Source organism: Mauremys reevesii, linkage group 16 (assembly GCF_016161935.1).
Source record: "Mauremys reevesii isolate NIE-2019 linkage group 16, ASM1616193v1, whole genome shotgun sequence".
NCBI classification, from domain to species: Eukaryota; Metazoa; Chordata; order Testudines; family Geoemydidae; genus Mauremys; species Mauremys reevesii.
The window spans coordinates 12,880,551-12,900,317 of record NC_052638.1 but is presented as its reverse complement, the minus strand read 5'-3'; the positions used below and the strand labels follow the sequence as shown (position 1 = coordinate 12,900,317).

At 41.3% G+C, this 19,767-nt stretch overlaps 1 protein-coding gene across 5 annotated transcripts in view; it reads left to right on the top strand.

Annotated features, from left to right (window-relative positions):
• The window catches only part of NFATC3 (nuclear factor of activated T cells 3), a 198,538-nt gene that overhangs the window by 113,213 nt on the left and 65,558 nt on the right, over positions 1 to 19,767 (top strand). For all 5 annotated transcript variants that reach the window (XM_039503952.1, XM_039503953.1, XM_039503954.1 and 2 more), the window contains one exon: positions 7,812 to 7,974. In XM_039503952.1, coding sequence (XP_039359886.1) covers positions 7,812 to 7,974 — 163 coding nt within the window. The remainder of the gene's footprint in view (positions 1 to 7,811; positions 7,975 to 19,767) is intronic.

Here is a 19,767-nt window from a genome sequence, read left to right as displayed (position 1 = left end):
TCTGTTTAGCATAAAGTATCCTATAAACCAAAATTTTAGCCCCTGGAGTAACTTTTTGACAAGGTGCACACTGTTTACCAAAGAAGCAGACATTTTACACATTAATTTGTTTAACACATCTAGTGAAACAATGCAGTGCAAAAAAAGTCTCCAAGTTGTCTTCATCTTTAGAGGCTTTGGAGATTTGTAAGTTGATTTTTATGTAGCAGTTTTCTTGAGTTAGAAAAATATGTACATTTTATATTTAAACAAATTGACATGCATTTTTTGCATGTTCCATCATGTTCAATGTGGTAATATTTACTTTAAAGCACAGGGAGAGGTAGTGGCAGGATCTCAAGCAGTACCTTTTTGTTAACTCTGGTGAAAAGCAAACAGAGTTTTGTGATTGGTGGCAGTAGGGGGCTCAAGCATCTCCATGGTTTTAGTGGTGAATGCCTGATGGCAACTTGATGGCCTCTTTTATTTGCAACAAGTCTGACAGCTAGCACTGAAAATTTAAGCTTCTGGCATTCTGACTTGCCTGTAGTGAAACCTTTGACAGCAAACAGCCAAGGAGAAGTGGTAGCTTAGAAATATAAATTGAGAGGGAGGCAGACGGGTATTCCAACTTTAACAGTATATCAAAGCTCCATCTTCCAAAGATCAGTATAACTTTATTTTAAAGATAAGGAGGACAAATAAATGTTCAGTACTAGAGTGGAATATCACCAACTTATTCTGCTATGTTGGTATCCAATTCTTTTTAAAGAATAAGACTAACATGCTGCATTAGCAAAACTTATTGTGAAAATATATTTGCAAATCACTGACTTTGAAGATAAGTGTCCACTTAAGTGAAATAAGCAAGAGAACTTTGAACCTATTACATTTTTAATAAGCTAAACAATTGATGTTATGTTTACACACCATTAACGAACCTTTAGAAATTCAGATAAGTTTAATACTGGACTTTCACATTTGAACATGTGATTCAATTACATATTTTGCTCTGATGTGATAAAATATTAAGTTTTACCAATCAGTGTACAGTACTAGAATACTGAAAATGCATTTAGTAATGGGGTCTACTAGTTAAAATAATGGGAGGGTTGATCTGAAATTGTACACGTGTGGCCCAGATCTTCCTATCACTGTAGAATTAGTACAAATGGAGGTTGGGAAAGATCTTTTTAGCTTGTCATCAACCCAGCAGGAAGAACTGTCACACAATTTCTGTCGCTATCTTTATACTCCAGAATTACTTGAAGCAATGAAATTAAATTACCCATTTTACCCCAAATGCACAATGAAAATTAGCCTTATTAGTATTTTTGTCCTACAAGCAGTTCTAGGGGAAAAAACCTCCAAAAGATTGGGATAGGCTACGATTAGAGAGCTCTCATGTTTTAAACTATGCCACAACTATGTCCAACTTATTTTTGGTTAATACTCTTTCCAATTTAAAATAAAAACTCTAATTTGGAAGAAATACCAGTAGTGAGCACACCTGCATCCTACTAAACAAAGCAAAAGTTACTGCAAGAGAGGTGACTGCACTCCTGGCTGCATGATCGAGAAAACTACTATGAATATCACTTGATGAGAAAAAGTAAAATGGAAACACAGACTGAATTGAACTTAAAACATGGCCTTGCTGCTAAATTAAGTGTTCAAGGTGGGGAAAAGTGAAGTGTTCAGTATACTTACTCTTCAGATTTGGGTGTGTGGATATGAACTGTTAAAGAGTGTACAAGCCCTTCTTCCCATTTTAGATTTGGATTTGATGGGAAAGGCAACTGGATGAGCATCAGATCATACCTCAGATGGAGCAAAGGTTGACCCTATAGACCTATGGATCTAAACATCAAGAAAAATGGTGAGAGGAGATGGGAGTTTTAAATGCTTAGGAAGGTCTGTCACTGCTCTTAATCCTACAGAGTTCGTGGTTGGAACTGAAGAAGCCAAGGGAACAAACATTTTTAGAAGCAGCAAAGAATCCTGTGGCACCTTATAGACTAACAGATGTTTTGCAGCATGAGCTTTCGTGGGTGAATACCCACTTCTTCGGATGCAAGCACTGCTTACATCCGAAGAAGTGGGTATTCACCCACGAAAGCTCATGCTGCAAAACATCTGTTAGTCTATAAGGTGCCACAGGATTCTTTGCTGCTTCTACAGAACCAGACTAACACGGCTACCCCTCTGATACTAAACATTTTTAGGTGAAAGGAATTGAAAATTAAGAAAGCCCTGGTTCCAGCCTCACTTGTATTCAAAAACTCACCAGTGTTTGAATGAATGCATGGATCCCAGTGTCTGCTACCGTTGGGTCAAAGAAGAGAACCCAGATCAGTGCTAGTTCAGAATGGAGGATGGCAGAAGAGAAGACTCTATAAGAAGCTCCTATCTAAAGATTCTATGTCCTTCAGTGAGGGTTTTTTGGGTGGATGGGAGCACACCTAAGAGAAGACTATTATTAGCCTGTGAGTTCCATCTGCATGGATCTTTCTGGAAAGTGTCACTGTTCCAAAGCAATCCCAAATCCCAACTGAGTTTGTTCCCAAGCAGTACAGAGCAGAGGAGGTGGAGTCAAATTGTCAGATGGGCTTTAAAGTCACTTCTATCATATAATTTTAACCAAAGCGCCACCTTAAGGTGGGCCTGAGGGGTGAAGACAGTATAGACTGACTTCTTGGTTACCCATAATCATTTGGAATTGTGGTCCATGGTTGATATGTAATGCCCTTTGTTTGTTTGGGGCTGTTTTTTTTTATTCCAACCTGGATACATCATACTTTGAGATGATAATTGCTGAAGGTACAGTTATCTCTATTCAGTTAACGTTCTGGTGCCTTCATCTTTTCTTCAGTTGACTATAATAGCTTCTCTTGTTTAGGTCCACCTTAAGAGGTGTCCCCAGTGATTTACTATGAGTTTCCTTTTAGTGATAGCTCTGCAATGAAGTACTGTATATATTCTTGAGGTCATCCCAGTCTCAGCTTCATTTTGAGGCTTGTATTAATCGGATTGTGAAACTGTCTCACTACCATCTACAGAATCTTTGTAGTCTGTAACCTATGCTGTCTCGCCAGGATCCTAGGACTTATGCATGCTTTTATCACATCCTTTGGTTGTAGTGTGCTTTATTATTTGTGAGTCTACTTTCATAAAGTGCTCACACTTTTATAGTAGTGTACCCCAGTGAAACATTTGTAGGTTCTCCAAATCTATCTCTGTGTTTTTGAGAACCACAAGGCGAGATTCTGATACAAAAGAATAGGCTACATAGACTACTAAAGACACTGGAATTATTGACAGTAGGGCTTTTACTGGAAACATTTGAAAAGTGTCTGTAGACCTTGGTTTTTCCCAGACCCAAAAAAGTAAAGATTGTAAAAATACAGAAAATTAGATTCTGCTTGTGGTCTCCCCCCGCCCCCAACTCCTCTTTTGAAAACCCTTGGTGGGAAGGGGGAGAGACAAAACCACAGAGTGCTGGCCACATTAATTCTGGAGCCTACATTTGCTTATTTTGGCTTCTGAATACAAAGTAATATAGCCTTATCAGTAAAATTCTAGCTGTACCTGTAAACATACATAATGTTAATACCAGTTACCTCAAACTTTGAAGGGAAAAGTCTTCCATAGTAGCACTACTTTTTGCATATTTTTCTTTAAACTATTTGACTTTTTAATCTCCAAATTTTTTGTTTTGCTGGCCACATCTGGAAACATTGAAATATAATAAGGATTAAAGACAAACGTTAAAGTTCAAATTGTGAACTTTTTCACAATTTCAAATCAAAACCATAATTTACAAAAGGCCAATAAATTACCTTCAGTGGATCATTCTGCCTCAAAGATTGAAATATTGGAAAGTTAAAGGTGCTTTCTGTAGTGAAAAGCTTAAATTTAACGTTTAGAATCTCTTCTAATAAAGTAGGCAAAATACTTTCAATTGAACCCTTTCTTAAATCAAAAGATGGAGTCCCTAGATTTATTTTCCAGCATCTGATACATAGTAACATTACCCTGATGTCTTATGAGAAAGTGTTCTACAAATGTGCACATAGATTTGAACTTGTCCTTTGAAGATGTTCGTATAATTGCTCTGTTTGATCTACAAATTCTTGTAAAATTTTTGATCTGTAGTAAAACTATCAAATATTGAGCTTTTGTTTTTTGATAGACCAATTTAGTTACATAACTAACTATAATCTCTAATTTCTTGCTGACTTTGTTCATTTTAGTTCAGATGAGTAAGTAGGGTAGTTGTGTATGAAGGATAGATCTCTTGGGGAGCAACTATTACCCAAGACAGTGGCTTCACCTGGAAGACCCCTGCAGAGAGCTGAACACCCAACAAACCCCACTAACTCTAATCAAGACAGTTGGATTTTAACAAAACCCATCATACCCTCAAATATTTTTGGACAACATGCCAAGAATGTATTTGAACTAATGTGTAAAAATATGACTGAAAATATATTTTAACCAATTTCTCTGTTGCTAAATTGGGGGAAACCTCCTCCACTGAATGAGAAAATCCAGACTGATTGTAGATGGACAGAATTAGTATCAATAGAATATAATAACCTAGTTCTTTCATGCTCAGCTTTACAACTACTTCCTTGACTGGAGCCCCATTCTATCGGGTTTATTTTTTCCCTTCACTTCAGAAGAAGCAGTGCATCTTGGCTATGAGATTAATGCCTTGGACAATCTCCATGTAGGATTTATACTTACATCTGAGAATAGATCTCCATTGCACATTACTACTCTTTAAAAATATTAAATGTATTCAAGAAATTATCCTTTTAGTGTGGACTGTCGTAGTGCTCTTCAGTAGAGTGAAAATCTCTTTAGCCTGGTGACCTAGTCTTACATGTTCTGATCTGAGTAGGGCACATCTGTGCCATTTGAGGATCATAGTTATTCTATGAATAGCCAGCATTAATTTAGCTATTTATTTAACTTTCAGAAATAAGTTCTACAGTATGGTTCTGTTAAATTTTCAAGCATAGACTTTCAGCTAGTTCTGTCTTGGTCTCCTCTCTGTAAATGAAAGTTTGATCCCATAAATAAGTGAGAGGGGGAAATAGAAGATTGCTTTTCAACCTAACATTTTGGCTCTACAGTAGCTAGTCCATGTTTGCCTTCTGAATTGAACTAGCATTCCTTACAACTTGTTGTGTCTAGAGAACAACAGCATATGATGCAGCATAATCTCAAAATCTAACACAATAGGATCCATTAGGAAGAATCTTTAGAAGTTTTATAAACTGTACCTATTAAGATGGGCAAGCTATTTTACTTGTACCTGTTCAGTGTCACTCTTAATGAGATATTGATAGTTTCCAAAAAGCTACAAAATTTGAAACTTTATTTGTGTCACTTGTGGTTTAGCATATTTTTCCTATTTGTGCTATTATATGAAAACTTCTAATTCAAGGGGCAATAGGGATCTGCCTAATATGGGGCTTTTTCCATATTCTTACTAGTTATCTTGCAGAAGGGGGGATGAAAACCTCTAGAAGGAGACCCATTGGGGAGGAGGATTGGGCTGTTAACTTGAAGTGAAAAGATTGATAATGCTTGCAACTTGTTAGTAGTTAGTCTGTCAGTAGTTCTGTAGTTCATACTGTGGATATGTTAGGTCCTCTCTCAGACCATCTCTTTTGTTACCTCTCATACACAATACTGCACTTCCTTTGTGACAACAGTGGTTGGTTAAATGAAAAAGTACTTTTGGGACATTAAGGAGCAAGTGAGCTCTTATAGTGGTTCTTCTTTTGACCCTGCACTTCAGTTTTAAGAAGCCTACCTTTTTTGTATTTCTTAATTTTGACATTTTATTTCCCTTTTTGCAGGCTGAACACCTCAACCCCCACTTTTTCCTTCTCTGTCAGAGGAAACTAGGATAGCAGTTAAATAAGTAAATAGCAAAATCTACAGTTGATAGTTTTTATTTGGCAATTTAGGCAGCACATCTCTGCCTGTTTACTGCATCTCTGTCCATTTTCTCCTTCATGCTAACATCACTAGTCATCCCTCCCACCTACTCACCTCTTGTTAGTGAAGGAGGAGCAGTCACCAGGCCTCTTCAAGGGGAGTTTCTTACCACCTGTCTGCCCTTCTCCCCCACAATCCGGGCGATCTAGATATGCCTTTCAGTCTGTTTCCTCTCCTCCTGAGGGAGAGGTGCCTGGTAGAAATACTTCCTGAAGCAGGGGAACAGAAGGTGGGTAGCAGTGGTGGGTTCTTCTAAAGAAGGCCAGTTAATGGTGCCTTCTCTTCTCCCCTTCTGTTCCCAGCTAGGGCACAGTGATGTGTGCATTAAGAGGAGAACATACGACTTGGCAGGGTGAGCATAAATTCATTCAGATACTTGCTAAAGACAAAACTGTGCTACCCTGCTGTATGGTGGGGAGGAATGCTTCTTGTTCAATCCTAGCACGTCGCCTCCCAGCTGTGGATATGTTATGAGATTTGGCTGAGTTCCCCGGAAATAACAGGGATCTGCGGTTAGGAGAGATTCTGCCATTCATCTAAGCTCTGAATGCTGCTGATTGTGGATCTCACCGTGACTTGAGGAGTGGGTTAAGTTTTTTCCTGTAAAAGGGAAAGAGATTGAATTAAACATTCTAATGAGATTAAACCATTCACTGGTCTTTTAACATGTTTTGCCTCCCCTCCTAGCCAGAGTATGGCAGTATAACAATTTTGAAGGAAACATTTTTAAGCTTTACCTTTAAGGAGAATAGTGACTCAAAGGTTACCATGCTGCTATTACAAATGATTGTTCTGGGTGCAGAGTTCATTTTGACTACGTCATATTCCTGCAAGTACTTAAGTTAAATAAAAAGGATTGTGCTGAATTTCAAAATTCCTGCATTCTTTGCTCTACTGGGTATTTATTAGATTGGTTCTGACTTGTCATCTTATTAGAATTATATATAAATGTGTATCTTAATTAAAGGGATAAATATAATGGATTTACCTCTTCATTGGTAGAATTGGGTGGCATGGGTTGCTTACTTCCTTTTCAACCTCTTACTGATGATTTTATTCCACCCCACCTTCCTCCCCTCACCCTCCACCCCCAGTGTTTGAAGTGACTTTATTACTGTGTATAAAGGATAATTAATCTAATCATATAACTTGATCATATTTGTTTTAATCCAAAAGCCCTGCACCATTTTGCACCAAGCCCTTCTACTAAGCTTGGACAACTCTTGTTTCCTTGAGTCCTGGTACTGCCTTCATTTGAATGGCAACCAGTAAACTGGAACAGTTAATACTTTAGAGACATCAGACATTTAAGATTGTAATTTTTCACTTGGGGGAGTAGGAGGAGGGGGGGAATGGATGCTAATGAAGCTTGCAGAAAGGTTACACTGAAATTAGACTGTCAATTTCAGTTATCATAAAACCACCATAATTGAAACTCAGTTGGCAATCTTACTTGAGGACAAATACTGGTATGTTGTGGAATACCTATTGTCATAGATAAAGTAGTGTATGGAGTCTCTCAGAGCAACTTCCTGCACTGTCTTTCTTTTAACCAGTGCTACTCCTCCCCCTTCCAATAATTAATCCCCAAAGAAACAAATTTAAATTTAATTTTGAATAAACATGTATAAAATACTTGAAGCAGAATTTTTACTACTTGCAAGTTGAAATAAAGTGTAAAACTGTTTGTTATTTTCATTACAAAATGGTAAATATAGTATAAAATGAGTGTGAGCGGTAGTTGTAGGTATTTTGACTCTACACTGTGGCCAGGTAGCATGGTTCACTTAAATTTATTGTGCATGTCTTGCTTTCAGCACATCTTCATTACCACCACTAGACTGGCCTTTACCAACTCATTATGGACAATGTGAACTGAAAATAGACGTACAGCCTAAAACTCACCATAGAGCTCATTATGAAACAGAAGGCAGTAGGGGAGCAGTAAAAGCATCTACTGGAGCACACCCAGTAGTGAAGGTATGAAGTTTTTTAACTTTTACATAAAAGTTGTTACAGAAAATCGATCATACTTACAGTGCAGTACTCTAAACTGTTACTGTTTTTTTTGTGGAACGTCTTAAGATCCTGAACAGATGGGACATCTCAGTAGAATACCATTTGCTCCAATATAGTCTCTTAAATACATGTTTATACTTGTAAAATTTATGCTACAATTACAGAGCATATAATGAATTCTGTTGTATATTATAGACTTATCATTGGCTTCATGACAGTATGCATAATTTCTTCCGCTCTATTGGAAAGGAAACTTGAGGGGTGAGGGGGAGGAAATTAGGATTACAGCGTGATAAATTACATATACTCAGTCATATTAAGATCTAATTTCAGTAACACTTAAGAATGCTGTAACTTCACTTGATTAGTGGATTATATTGCCTCAGTATCAGGGATACATTTCTGAACATTCCCTCTGGGGCATCTGGCATTGGCCACTGTCGGAAGACAGGATACTGGGCTAGATGGACCAAAGGTCCGAGCCTGTATGGCCGTTCTTATGTAACATGAAGACTGGTGTATGACAAGGATTGTAATTTCTTTGATGGTTTTGTTTTATCACACTGTTTATGTAAAACACCATGAGGTACTTCAAGTAGATGCTTGCTAATTTTCATTGCAGTAAACTACAGACCAAAAATTTGCGGTAAACAAATTTTTAGCTTTGTTTTTTATCTCCTTGTAAACTAGCCAGATTTTGCTGCTGTTGGGGAAGGAAGCTAATACACGCAACTGCTTACTCTTCTCTGGCCCACTGGTGGAGGACAAAAGAAGATTTGCTAAAGTCTCTCCCGGCTCAATTCTTGTGGCCTTTGGAGAGAGTGCCAGCCACTTCTTCACTTTTGTTGCCCTAAAAGCAACTTTTAAGGCAGCCTGACTCAACCTTATTTCCACAGGAAAAGCAGAAATGTAGACATTTTGGTTTCACTGTCTTCTGGCAGTTCATCATGTGGCAATCCCCTTTTGGCTAGCAGTGAATGATACTCAATGTCCTGACCCCTACACTAGCTCTTGCTGGATTCTTCCTTTTGTTACAAATACTACATAAATGTGAAGTGCTTTCCAAATGCTACCTAAACCTGGGAGTCACAAAGAGAGAGGTGGCATCCCTCTACTTTAGGCCAGATCTACACTTAAATTTTACCAACATATGTATTGTCAGTTAAGGGTGTGGGTGGTGTTTTTTTGCACACAGTGTGCTGTCAAGCTCTAGTGCCTGTATGGTTTATTTTGCTCACTGAACTGGAATAAGCTATAACAGCAAAAGCACTTTAGTACTGCTATAATTGCAGCTGTTCTAGGGGAGTTTTGCCAGAATAGCTATACCAGCAAAATTTAAGTGTAGACATGAAGAGGTCACTGACAGCAAATCTGTGACAGAATGGGGATTGAAATTTAATTCTTGTGCTCTTAACTGCTGGATTATGCTGTCATAATTTGAAATTCTGCTGGGTATCAAACTGCACCACAGTGTCAAAGGGAGTATTTTGGCACTGTGACAATGAAGGGACTTGACAGGTGAGCCTGCACTTGGATAACTCTCTTGTCCACAAACACATGTACCCTTTTCCTTCACTGGCTCCCAGTCTCAAGGCTCTTTGCCCTAATCTTTTACTTTCCTGCCTCACCTCCAGTCTGGCTTTTGTATCTTCTGTATTTGAATTAAATGTCTTTTTCCTCCTCCATGCTGCCTGAGTTCCCTCAGTGAGGTCATTTAGGATATAGGCACCCTGCTCTCAGTTCTAGTGCCCAGGCCAGCCATTACAGGGAAATTCCAGATGCTTCTTTGAGTACTGTTCCTATGGTTGTTCCACTGTAGGTGTATATGCCTCCCCGTGCCTCAGACTGGAAACTAGGTAGCAGTGTCCATTTGGCCCATATATGTGCTCTCCTTGTCTTGCTCCCTGTCTCGAGGCTATCTAGCACTGTGCTGGCGAACTGCCCTCATTTCCTTCTTAACCACCCTTGGTCTGAAATGGAGCAATAAGTAGCATCTGACAGTCAATTAGCTTTAAACCTTGTTTTAATTTTTAGAATAGCTACTAGAGTTTCCATTATTAGTTTATTACTACTCCCTTCTCCTTTTTCCTTTTTAATACATAAAAATCTTTTTTGTTCTGACTTAGAAAACAGTTGCCTCCTTGTACTTTTTGATTTTGTTGTCCTCTCCCGTCTTAGGGAATGACCTCAAGAAGGGGTATGCCTGGCTCCCCCAGGTTCAAACGCTGCCTCTCTTATAGAGAGGCTATCCCAGTCAGCGACGGCCATTTATGCTGAATTCGCTGTTTCGGAGAGTCTCATGCATCACAGAAGTGTACCTTCTGTCAGAAATTAAAGACAAGCAAGAAAGAGCCGGGACCTGAAGCTTAAGCTCCTCATGATACAGAGTCCCCTGAGATTGGCCTCTGACCCTGATCCTGGGACTCCCCCGGAGCAACAATTCCTGACATGACCATCAGCGTCCATGGACATCAAACTATGGTGCAGTCAAAGAGGAAATATAAGGATTCCTCTCACAAGAGCTTGAAAGAGGGCTACAAGTCCACAGGCTGAACAGTTGACTAGGAAGAAGAGATCCCCAGAAAAGTCAGTGACCTTGATACCGATGGAGTTGTGGCATGGTACCCATAAGGTACTAGGTTTCTCTGGTACCCATACTACCTAAAGACCCGAGGAGCACAGCCTGCAGCATCAGTACCATCCGATTAAAAGGCAATAAAGACTGTAACACCTTTTCTAAAATGGCACTGCAAGAGACAAGGAAAGCTGCAATACCAAGCACTTAAAGGGAACCCTCTTCTGGATGGTCATCACACACAAGAGTCTTCAGTTACCAGACTCCCTCAACACTGACAAGCTAGGCAAGACAGACTCATCGGTATCAATTACCACCACGGTCCTGCAGGATTTTGTTTGTTTCTCTGTGTTGGTTTCAGGAGCACTGGCATCCCCTTACCGACTACATTTTGGTCTCTGGAATCCCCTACAGTACTGAAACACTCCCCAACAGTCTCTTTAACTGCTCCACCTTTATTGAGTGAAGAAGCAGAGAGCGAGGATGATGACAACTTATCTTTGGTCTCAATGCACAGCTCCCCAGAACAAGGTCAAGGGGCCATTCACCTATAGCCACGTGCAGAACCTCCAATACCAATAGTACAGTTGCGGAACATCCTAGGGTATCACCACCCATACCCTTTGCACCACCCCAGTGGCCATAGTGGGACCCATGGGCAGCTCATAAACACCAGTCCTCTAGGACCTCAAGGACCCATTGGGATAGAGGAAGACTATCTCCCTCAGCTTCCCTTGAATAAGCAGAGTTGTCGCAACACAAACTGCTGGACATCCTCCACATGTCCTCATCACGTATTGCACTCCCAATCAACAAGGCACCACTAGACCCAGCCAAGATCATCTGACTAACGATGGCCTCGAAAATGCCCACATGTAAAAGGGCAGACAAAAAATATTTTATGCCCTATAAAGATGTAGACTTTCTCTTTTTCTCACCCATTTCTGAATTTGCTTGTTGCAGGTACTGTAAATGAATGTGGAAGACAGCACCATGCTAGATCAACTCCCTATGACAAGGATTAGAAAATATTGGACCTATTTGGCAGAAATCATATTAGTCAGCAACACTGCAGTTCAGGATTACAAATTACCAGGACCTGGTGGCGAAATATAATCACATCAACTATGGAAAACTCAATGCCTTTATTGATCACCTCCCAAATTATCAGAGAGCAGTTCCAAGCCATCATCACTGAGGGCCAGTTTCTAGCAAGGACAGCACTACAAAGTGCATTAGATGCCACGGACTGTGGCTCCATATCAATGGCGGTAGTGAGGAGGAGAGCTTCCTGGCTTCGCCTTTCTGATTTACCAAGAGAAGTCCAAATCATAGTTGAGGACCTTCCATTCGAGGTATCCAAACTCTCTTTGCAGGGAAGACGGATTCTTCACTACACACACTGAAAGACTCAAGGGCCATATTCTGCTTCTTGGGGATTTACATAACTGCACAGAAAAGATGATACAGTAAATCGCAAATGTTACAAAGATCCTGGTGCAGTTCCCTCCACCTAGAGTCGTCATGAACCCCAGCGGAAGAGACATCGGCTTCAAAAACAAGACTGCAGCCGCCCAAAACTTGACCTGCACAGCCCTCAATATTGAAACATCAGTTTTGAGACATTGCTCAAGGCCCAGAGTTACCACTCCCACCATCAATTGCTGGAAAACTCAAACTATCTTCATACCTTCAGACGCTGCCTTGCTCTTTTTCAACAAAACTGGGGAAACATAACATCAGACAAGTAGGTACTGGAGATAATCTCCTATGGTTATCTAGTCCATTTTACCTCCTTCCCTTCCCTCCTACCCTTCTCCTTCCCTGCCACTCTTCAGGGACCTTTCTCACAAAAGTCTGTTATGTCAGAAAATAAATAATCTCCTGGACCTTAGTGCTATAGAACCAGTTCCCAATCAACACAGAGGGAAGGGTTTCTACTCCTAATACTTCCTGATACCAAAAAAAACCACCCAACCAGAAGATGATCCATTCTTAATCTAAGAGCACTAAAGAAATGCAAAAAGACACGAAGATTCAAGATGGTTACACTAACTGCAATAATTCCATCTCTAGACCAGAGAGATTAAGCATCTTGTTGGGCCAAGAACCACTTTCACATAGCGATTCAGCCATCCCACAGAAGTTGCTCAGGTTCACTTTTGGTTAGGACCGTTTTCAATTCAGTGTACTTCCAATTCGCCCTATCATCTAGACCCAGAGTATTCTCCAAGGTCCTATCAGTGCTAGCGGTCCACTTTCACAAATAGGAAATTATGATTTACCCATATATAAATGATTGCCTACTCAGGGCACAATCCTTCCAAGACACCCTATTGGCCACACAAAAAACTCTGGATGTATTCACACCGTTGGGACTACATCTGAACACACACACACATCGACTGACTCCAGTGCAACATCCAGAATTCATTAGAGCCTATCTTGATGCAGTGAAGGCCAAAGCATGCCTTCCACTACACAGGTTCAACACCCTTATCAGCTTGATTGACACCATTCAGACCAGCTCCCAGACCTCCGCTAGAAATTGCCTGCAAATACTTGAGCATTTTTGTGACTAGTCATGCAAGGCTTCACGTGCATTGTCTGCAGATATGGCTATAAATGGGATAAGCACCAAACAGATAGTCTCAACAAACTACTGTTGATGCCCTCAACAGTAAAAGGCTCTCAAATGGTGGAAGGATCTGCAAAATGTCTGCACAGGGGTCGCTTCACACAGCCACCTCCAACATTGATACTGACAACAGATGCATCTTTACTGGGCTTGGGAGTTCCCCTAGACAATCACACAGTTCAAGGCAAATGGTCCCCCCCCAGAATCAACACTACATATCAACCTATTGGAGCTCAGAGTAGTCTGGAACGCTTGTGCTCATTTCCTACCATTGATCAATGGCAAACATAAAAGTCATGACAGACAACATAGCATGTATGTTCTACATAAACCATCAGGGAGGAGCAAGTTCACCATCCCTTTGTGCAGAAGCAATGAAACTGTGGAATTGGTGCATTTGGCACAGCATCATTATATCAGAAGTTAACTGTCGGGTGCCGAATACCACAGTGGGCACCCTCAATAGAACATTTTCTCAGGAACACGAATGGGAAATGGACCTTGCTGTGGTCCTCCACAGCATGATTTGACATTGGAGTCCCAAAAATAGACTTATTTGCCATGGCCAAAACCTGGAAACGTTCCTAAAACTGCTCAAGAGCAAGGCTGGGGTATCACTTGTTAGAAGATGCCTTCCTCTTGCACTGGAACATAGGTCTCCTTTATGCCTTTCCTCCAGTTCTCTCATATTGAAGGTCCTGCTCAAGATAAGAAAGGAAAGAACAAAAGTTATTCTCATAGTTCCCATGTGGTCAATACAAACATGGTTCTTCGAGTGCTTGCTCATGTCCATTCCATGCTAGGTGTGCGTGCACCACGTGCACAATTGCTGGAGATATTTTCCCTCTAGTGGGATCCATAGGACCGGCCCTAGCACCCCCTGGAGATCTGCGTGCGCCTTCTCGGTTCCATCTTACCACCTGTGATGATTGCTTGGAATGATCTTGCTCTTGCAAGGCTTTCCTAGTGGTTTAGATTACACTACAGAATCTATGTAGAATCTGCTTGCATCCGAAGAAGTGGGTATTCACCCACGAAAGCTCATGCTGCAAAACATCTGTTAGTCTATAAGGTGCCACAGGATTCTTTGCTGCTTATGTAGTTTTTGTAGTTTAGCCTTTTAGTTATCAGTTAGTATTAGTGTATATAGTGGTCCTAGTCATCCAGGAACATTGCGTCAGGGACAAAGCATGCCCCGGTCCCCAGGCTTCAAACCATGTACCTCCTGCGACAAGCCTGTGCCAGTGAGTGACCTGCTTTCAAGCTGTCTAAAGTGCTTCAGGGAAGCTCACATTTAGGAGAAGTGCAAGATCAGCAGGAGCTTTAGACGGCGCACTCAGAAAGGTTCAAAGGGTGGTGTGATCCATCACAGCACTCACTGTTGCAGCACATCCCAAAGGAAAGCCCTCCATGTCCCCGCTGCAGTGGTCACCAACCCCCCCACCCCAGTACTGCCTGGGGGCGGAAGCAAGTATGGCTCTGCCATGGTCTCCAAAGGAAGAGTCCTCTTCAGAGTTTGAGGGGAATCCTTTGGCCCGACTTACACACCAGACTTAAATTCCAACTCCACAGCTGGTGCTTAGCCACTAGGCCATTGGCCGACACAGTGGCAATATTGGGACCTGTGGGGTTTTCCACCAGTAGTGGAACCTCCTTCCTCAGTGGTCATACTCAGTGGTGTCAATGAGATGAGCCAATTTCATCCTGACTGGCACTGGACCCCAACTCTGATACCAACCCCAGCACCAAGGTCACTGAAGTGGTCCCAATGGACGTGGTCAGGTGGAGGAGGAAGGAGATACCCCTCCTACAGTGCTAGCCTCTTCTTCATTGTCCCCGGTCAAGGCGGTTGCAGGTCCTAGTAACCCGCTTCCACCAGATGACTTCAGTGCCCATCAAGAGCTCCTGAAACGGGGCAGCGCAAACTTGGGGCTGATAGTCAGGGATATAAAGGAGTCCACGTACAGCCTGATACCCTGGCTGAAGCGGCTCCCTCCAGAGTGGCCCTGCCACTCTGAGGTGGTGTTCGGACCAGTCAGGGCACTATAGCAGATCCCTTCGTCTTGCCCCCTACCTCAAAAATGTAGAGAAGGAACTGCGGGTGATTTACCTGCACAGCACTTGATATCCTCAAGGCAAGGCAAGAGACAGGGAGAAGTGTGTGTGTGCAGGCCAAACAGGCATTGCTACCTAAAATCTCCAATCTCAGATGCAGGGATGTGGATACATCTACAGTGGAGCACGCATGGGAACACACATCTCGAAGAACCACAATTACTGCACAAGGTGAGGAACCCTTTCTTTGCCTGTGTAGCACGACACTAGAAAGTAATATACTCACTTGATCTGTGGAGCTGGCACATGCACTATTTGGTCAGCACTTGGCGCTTGCATGCTGAGTGAAACTGGAATCTTGGGAGATTTTTAGCTGCTAAAAACCTAAAGTTTCTGAGCATGCGTGAATTGCGATCCTCCTGCCCTGCCCCATCTCCCATCAGTGCCACCTATAATATATGCATTAACGTAGATCATGTCTAAAGAGTCACACCCTTGGAATCTTAACTCAAGGGCATGTATATAATTCTAGCTTTGATTTATTTTGAATTTTCATTTTGCAATAAAGTGGAGTGGGGGTTGCTTTACTTCACTCTTCATAAGTTGAGGAATTTTCTATTTCTTTAATGCTTTTTAGAATCCTAGAAGATTAGGGTTGGAAGAGACCTTAAGAGGTCATCTAGTCCAACTCCCTGCTCAAAGCAGGACCAACACCAACTAAATCATCCCAGCCAGGGCTTTGCAAAGGCAGGCCTTAAAAATCTCTAAGGATGGAGATTCTACCACTTCCTTAGGTAACCTATTCCAGTGCTTCACCACCATCTTAGTGAAATTGTGTTTCTTAATATCCAACCTAGGCCTCCCCCACTGCAACTTGAGGCCATTGTTCCTTGTTTTCTCATCTGCCACCACTGAGAACAGCCAAGCTCCATCCTCTTTGGAACCCCCCTTCAGGTAGTTGAAGCTGCTATCAAATCCCCCCTCACTCTTCTCATCTGCAGACTAAACAAGCCCAGTTCCCTCAGCCTCTCCTTGTAAGTCATTTGCCTCAGCCCCCTGATCATTTTCATTGCCCTCTGCAGGACTCTCTCCAATTTGTCCACTTTCTTTTTGTAATGGGGAGAGCCCAAAACTGGATGCAGTACTCCAGATGTCGCCTCACCAGTGCCAAATAGAGGGGAATAATCACTTCCCTTGATCTGCAATGCTCCTACTAATGCAGCCCAATATGCCATTAGCCTTCTTGGAAACAAGGGCACACTCATATTCAGCTTCTCATCCATTGTAATCCTCGGGTCCTTTTCTGCAGAACTGCTGCTTAGCCAGTCGGTCCCCAGCCTGTAGCGGTACATGGGATTCTTCTGTCGTAAGTGCAGGACTCTGCACTTGTCTTTGTTGAACCTCATCAGATTTTTTTTTGGGGGGCCCAATCCTCCAATTTGTCTAGGTCACTCTGGACCCTATCCCTACCTTCCAGCATATCTACCTCTCCCTCCAGCTTAGTGTCATCTGCAAACTTGCTGAGGGTGCAATCCATCCCATCATCCAGATCATTAATAAAGATGTTAAAGGGGCACTCCACTTGCTACTGGCTGCGAACTAGACATTGAGCCGTTGATCACTACCCGTTGAGCCTGACAATCTAGCTATCTTATAGTACACCTTATAGTCCATTCGTCCAATCCATACTTTTTTTAACTTGCTGGCAAGAATGCTGTCGGAGACCATATCAAAAGCTTTGCTAAAGTCAGGATATATCACATCCACTGCTTTCCCCATATCCACAGAACCAGTTCTCTCATCATAGAAGGCAATCAGGTTGGTCAGGCATGACTTGCCCTTGGTGAATCCATGTTGACTGTTCCTGATCACCTTCCTCTCCTCAAAGTGCTTCAAAATAGTTTCCTTGAGGACCTGCTCCATGATTTTTCCAGGGACCGAGGTGAGGCTGACCAGTCTGTAGTTCCCCAGGTTCTCCTTCTTCCCTTTTTTAAAGATGGGCACTATATTTGCCTTTTTCCAATTGTCAGGGACTTCCCCTGATCGCCACGAGTTTTCAAAGATAATGGCCAATGGCTCCGCAATCACATCAGCCAATTTCCTCAGCACCTTCGGATGCATTAGATCTGGAGCCATGGACTTGTCCAGCTTTTCTAAATAGTCCTCAACCTATTCTTTCACCACTGAGAGCTGCTCACCTTCTCCCCATACTGTGTTGCCCAGGACAGCAGTGTGGGAGCTGACCTTGTCTGTAGTATCAGAGGGGTAGCCATGTTAGTCTCTAGCCACAAAAACAACGAGGAGTCTGGTGGCACCTTAAAGAATAACAGGTGAATTTGGGCATTCACCTTGTCTGGGAAGACCAAGGCAAAAACATTGAGTACTTCATTTTTTTCCACATCATCCGTCGCTAGGTTGCCTCCTCGATTCATTAAGGGTCCCACACTGATCCTTTTTCCACTACATGCATCTGACGAAGTGGGTATTCACCCACGAAAGCTCATGCTCCAAAACGTCTGTTAGTCTATAAGGTGCCACAGGACTCTTAGTCTGGATCTGTAAAAGCAGCAAACACGGCTACCCTCTGATACTTGTATTAACGGTCAAACTCAATGAATGATGAACACTGAGCTATAGGAAGGTTTAAAATATTTGATTTTGCATGGGAAGTGTGCTCTGCCCAGCTCCCCCTAACCCTTCCCCACCCACAATGTACTACATACGTATTATTTCTATTGTACATTACTTTTTACACACATTCTAAATAGTCTTATCAACATTTTTGTTGCTCATATCCTTATTTAGCTCTTTACCACCCATGTCTGTGTGAATGCTTGATCAATGCGATGCACAGGGTGTTAAGTGTTCCTGACATAAACTACTCTCTAATTGTCTTTACATTTTGTTTGTTAATGTGCAGTTGCTTTTAGTTCATACTTTGCAGCATTCAGCAGAGCATTTGTTTTTAAGATTATTTTCTGTGAATACGAGGGAAAGTTTATGGTTCTGCATTACGTGTGTAATTTATACATTATTTTTAACAAGATTTTAAGATAGTGGTACATAGCTTCAATTTACACGTAGTTTGTTAGTCATACTGTACTCCACCTGTCACTAGGAAACTAAGCCTCTGACAAATTTGGCATCATCTGTCATGAGCATGTTTAATCGGCTTATTGTTTCCAATGTGTGGGGAAGCTAAACAAATTGAAGTCTCACTTTGCTGGGTCACTAAATGGACTTCCATGCTTTGAAAGGACATGAATAAAATTTATTTTTATTTAGGAGTTTCTGCAATGAAATTCTCTTGTTTTTGGCCATTCTGATGGCAAGATTTTTTTTTTATTTTTATTATCTGCTCCAAACAAAGTATCAGCCATTTAAATCTCAGCTTGATATGGGTATGTTCCAGTTAAACTGTGTAAATCAAAATAATTTATCTTAAAGGCTCTCCCTCTTTTACAAACTTGAAAGACTGTTTTGAGAGCCCTTTTAATAAAGGAGGAATAAATAACTTACCATAATTCCTGTTTATGGCTTGGTTGCCATATTAAAATAACCAGCTAAACTATGTTTACCATACTTACACCCCATTTAGTAAACGTAGGTTCCTATACGAATACCGATTGTTTCAGTGGAATAGTAGTGTTTTGAAATAAAATCTGATGAATTGTCATAACTTCACTGGTGTGTTCCTCAAGATCTGTCTAGTGTTTTAAAATCTGAATAAAAGGGTAGAAATTGTGGCAATCATATTGGCCTGTTAACCTGAGGATACATGCCCACTATCTGTTTACACTGGTTCTCTCACTTGAAACTTAGAAACTGTTATTGGATCCTTGGTTGCTCTCAGGTGACTTGGCCTTTTCCCATCTGTATTTGGGTAGAATCTTTTCTTTCTGGTGTGAACCTAAGCACAATCATTCATGCCTTTGTCATTTCCAGAATAAATTTACTGAATGTGGTTTAACCAAAAAACCTCTTTAAAGCTCTTTTGGTGAGACACTTGCACTTAATTTTGCAGGGAGCATGTTGCAGCTGTACTCTTAAAACTATACCTCACTATCAATCTATATGGAGTTTTTTATTTGGTTTTTGGGATTGGTTGTGGGAGGGTGTGTGAGAGAGAGAGAGCGTGAGGTTTTAGATCTGGTCTGAACACAAAATTGCACCAGTTGAACAAAGGTTTGATTTTTTTTATACATATTTAGTTAAACCTGTGCAACTTTGCATGGATAGGCTTTTAGGTTGGCTTAAACCTAGCTTATATTGGTTTAGCGTGTGCCAGAATGTATCCAAATTCTGTTTTCAGTGTGCTGCAGATTTTTGGATGAAAAATGCATTATAAACTGTCAAGAGAAAGCTGGAGATATTGATAGCTGGAGAGGAGGCAGTTGGCACTCTCATCATGTAGGAAGATGGTGTGGAAGTTTTGGTTTTGTTTTTCATGTGCAGGGCACATCACTAGAAGCTTTGGTCAGGGGAA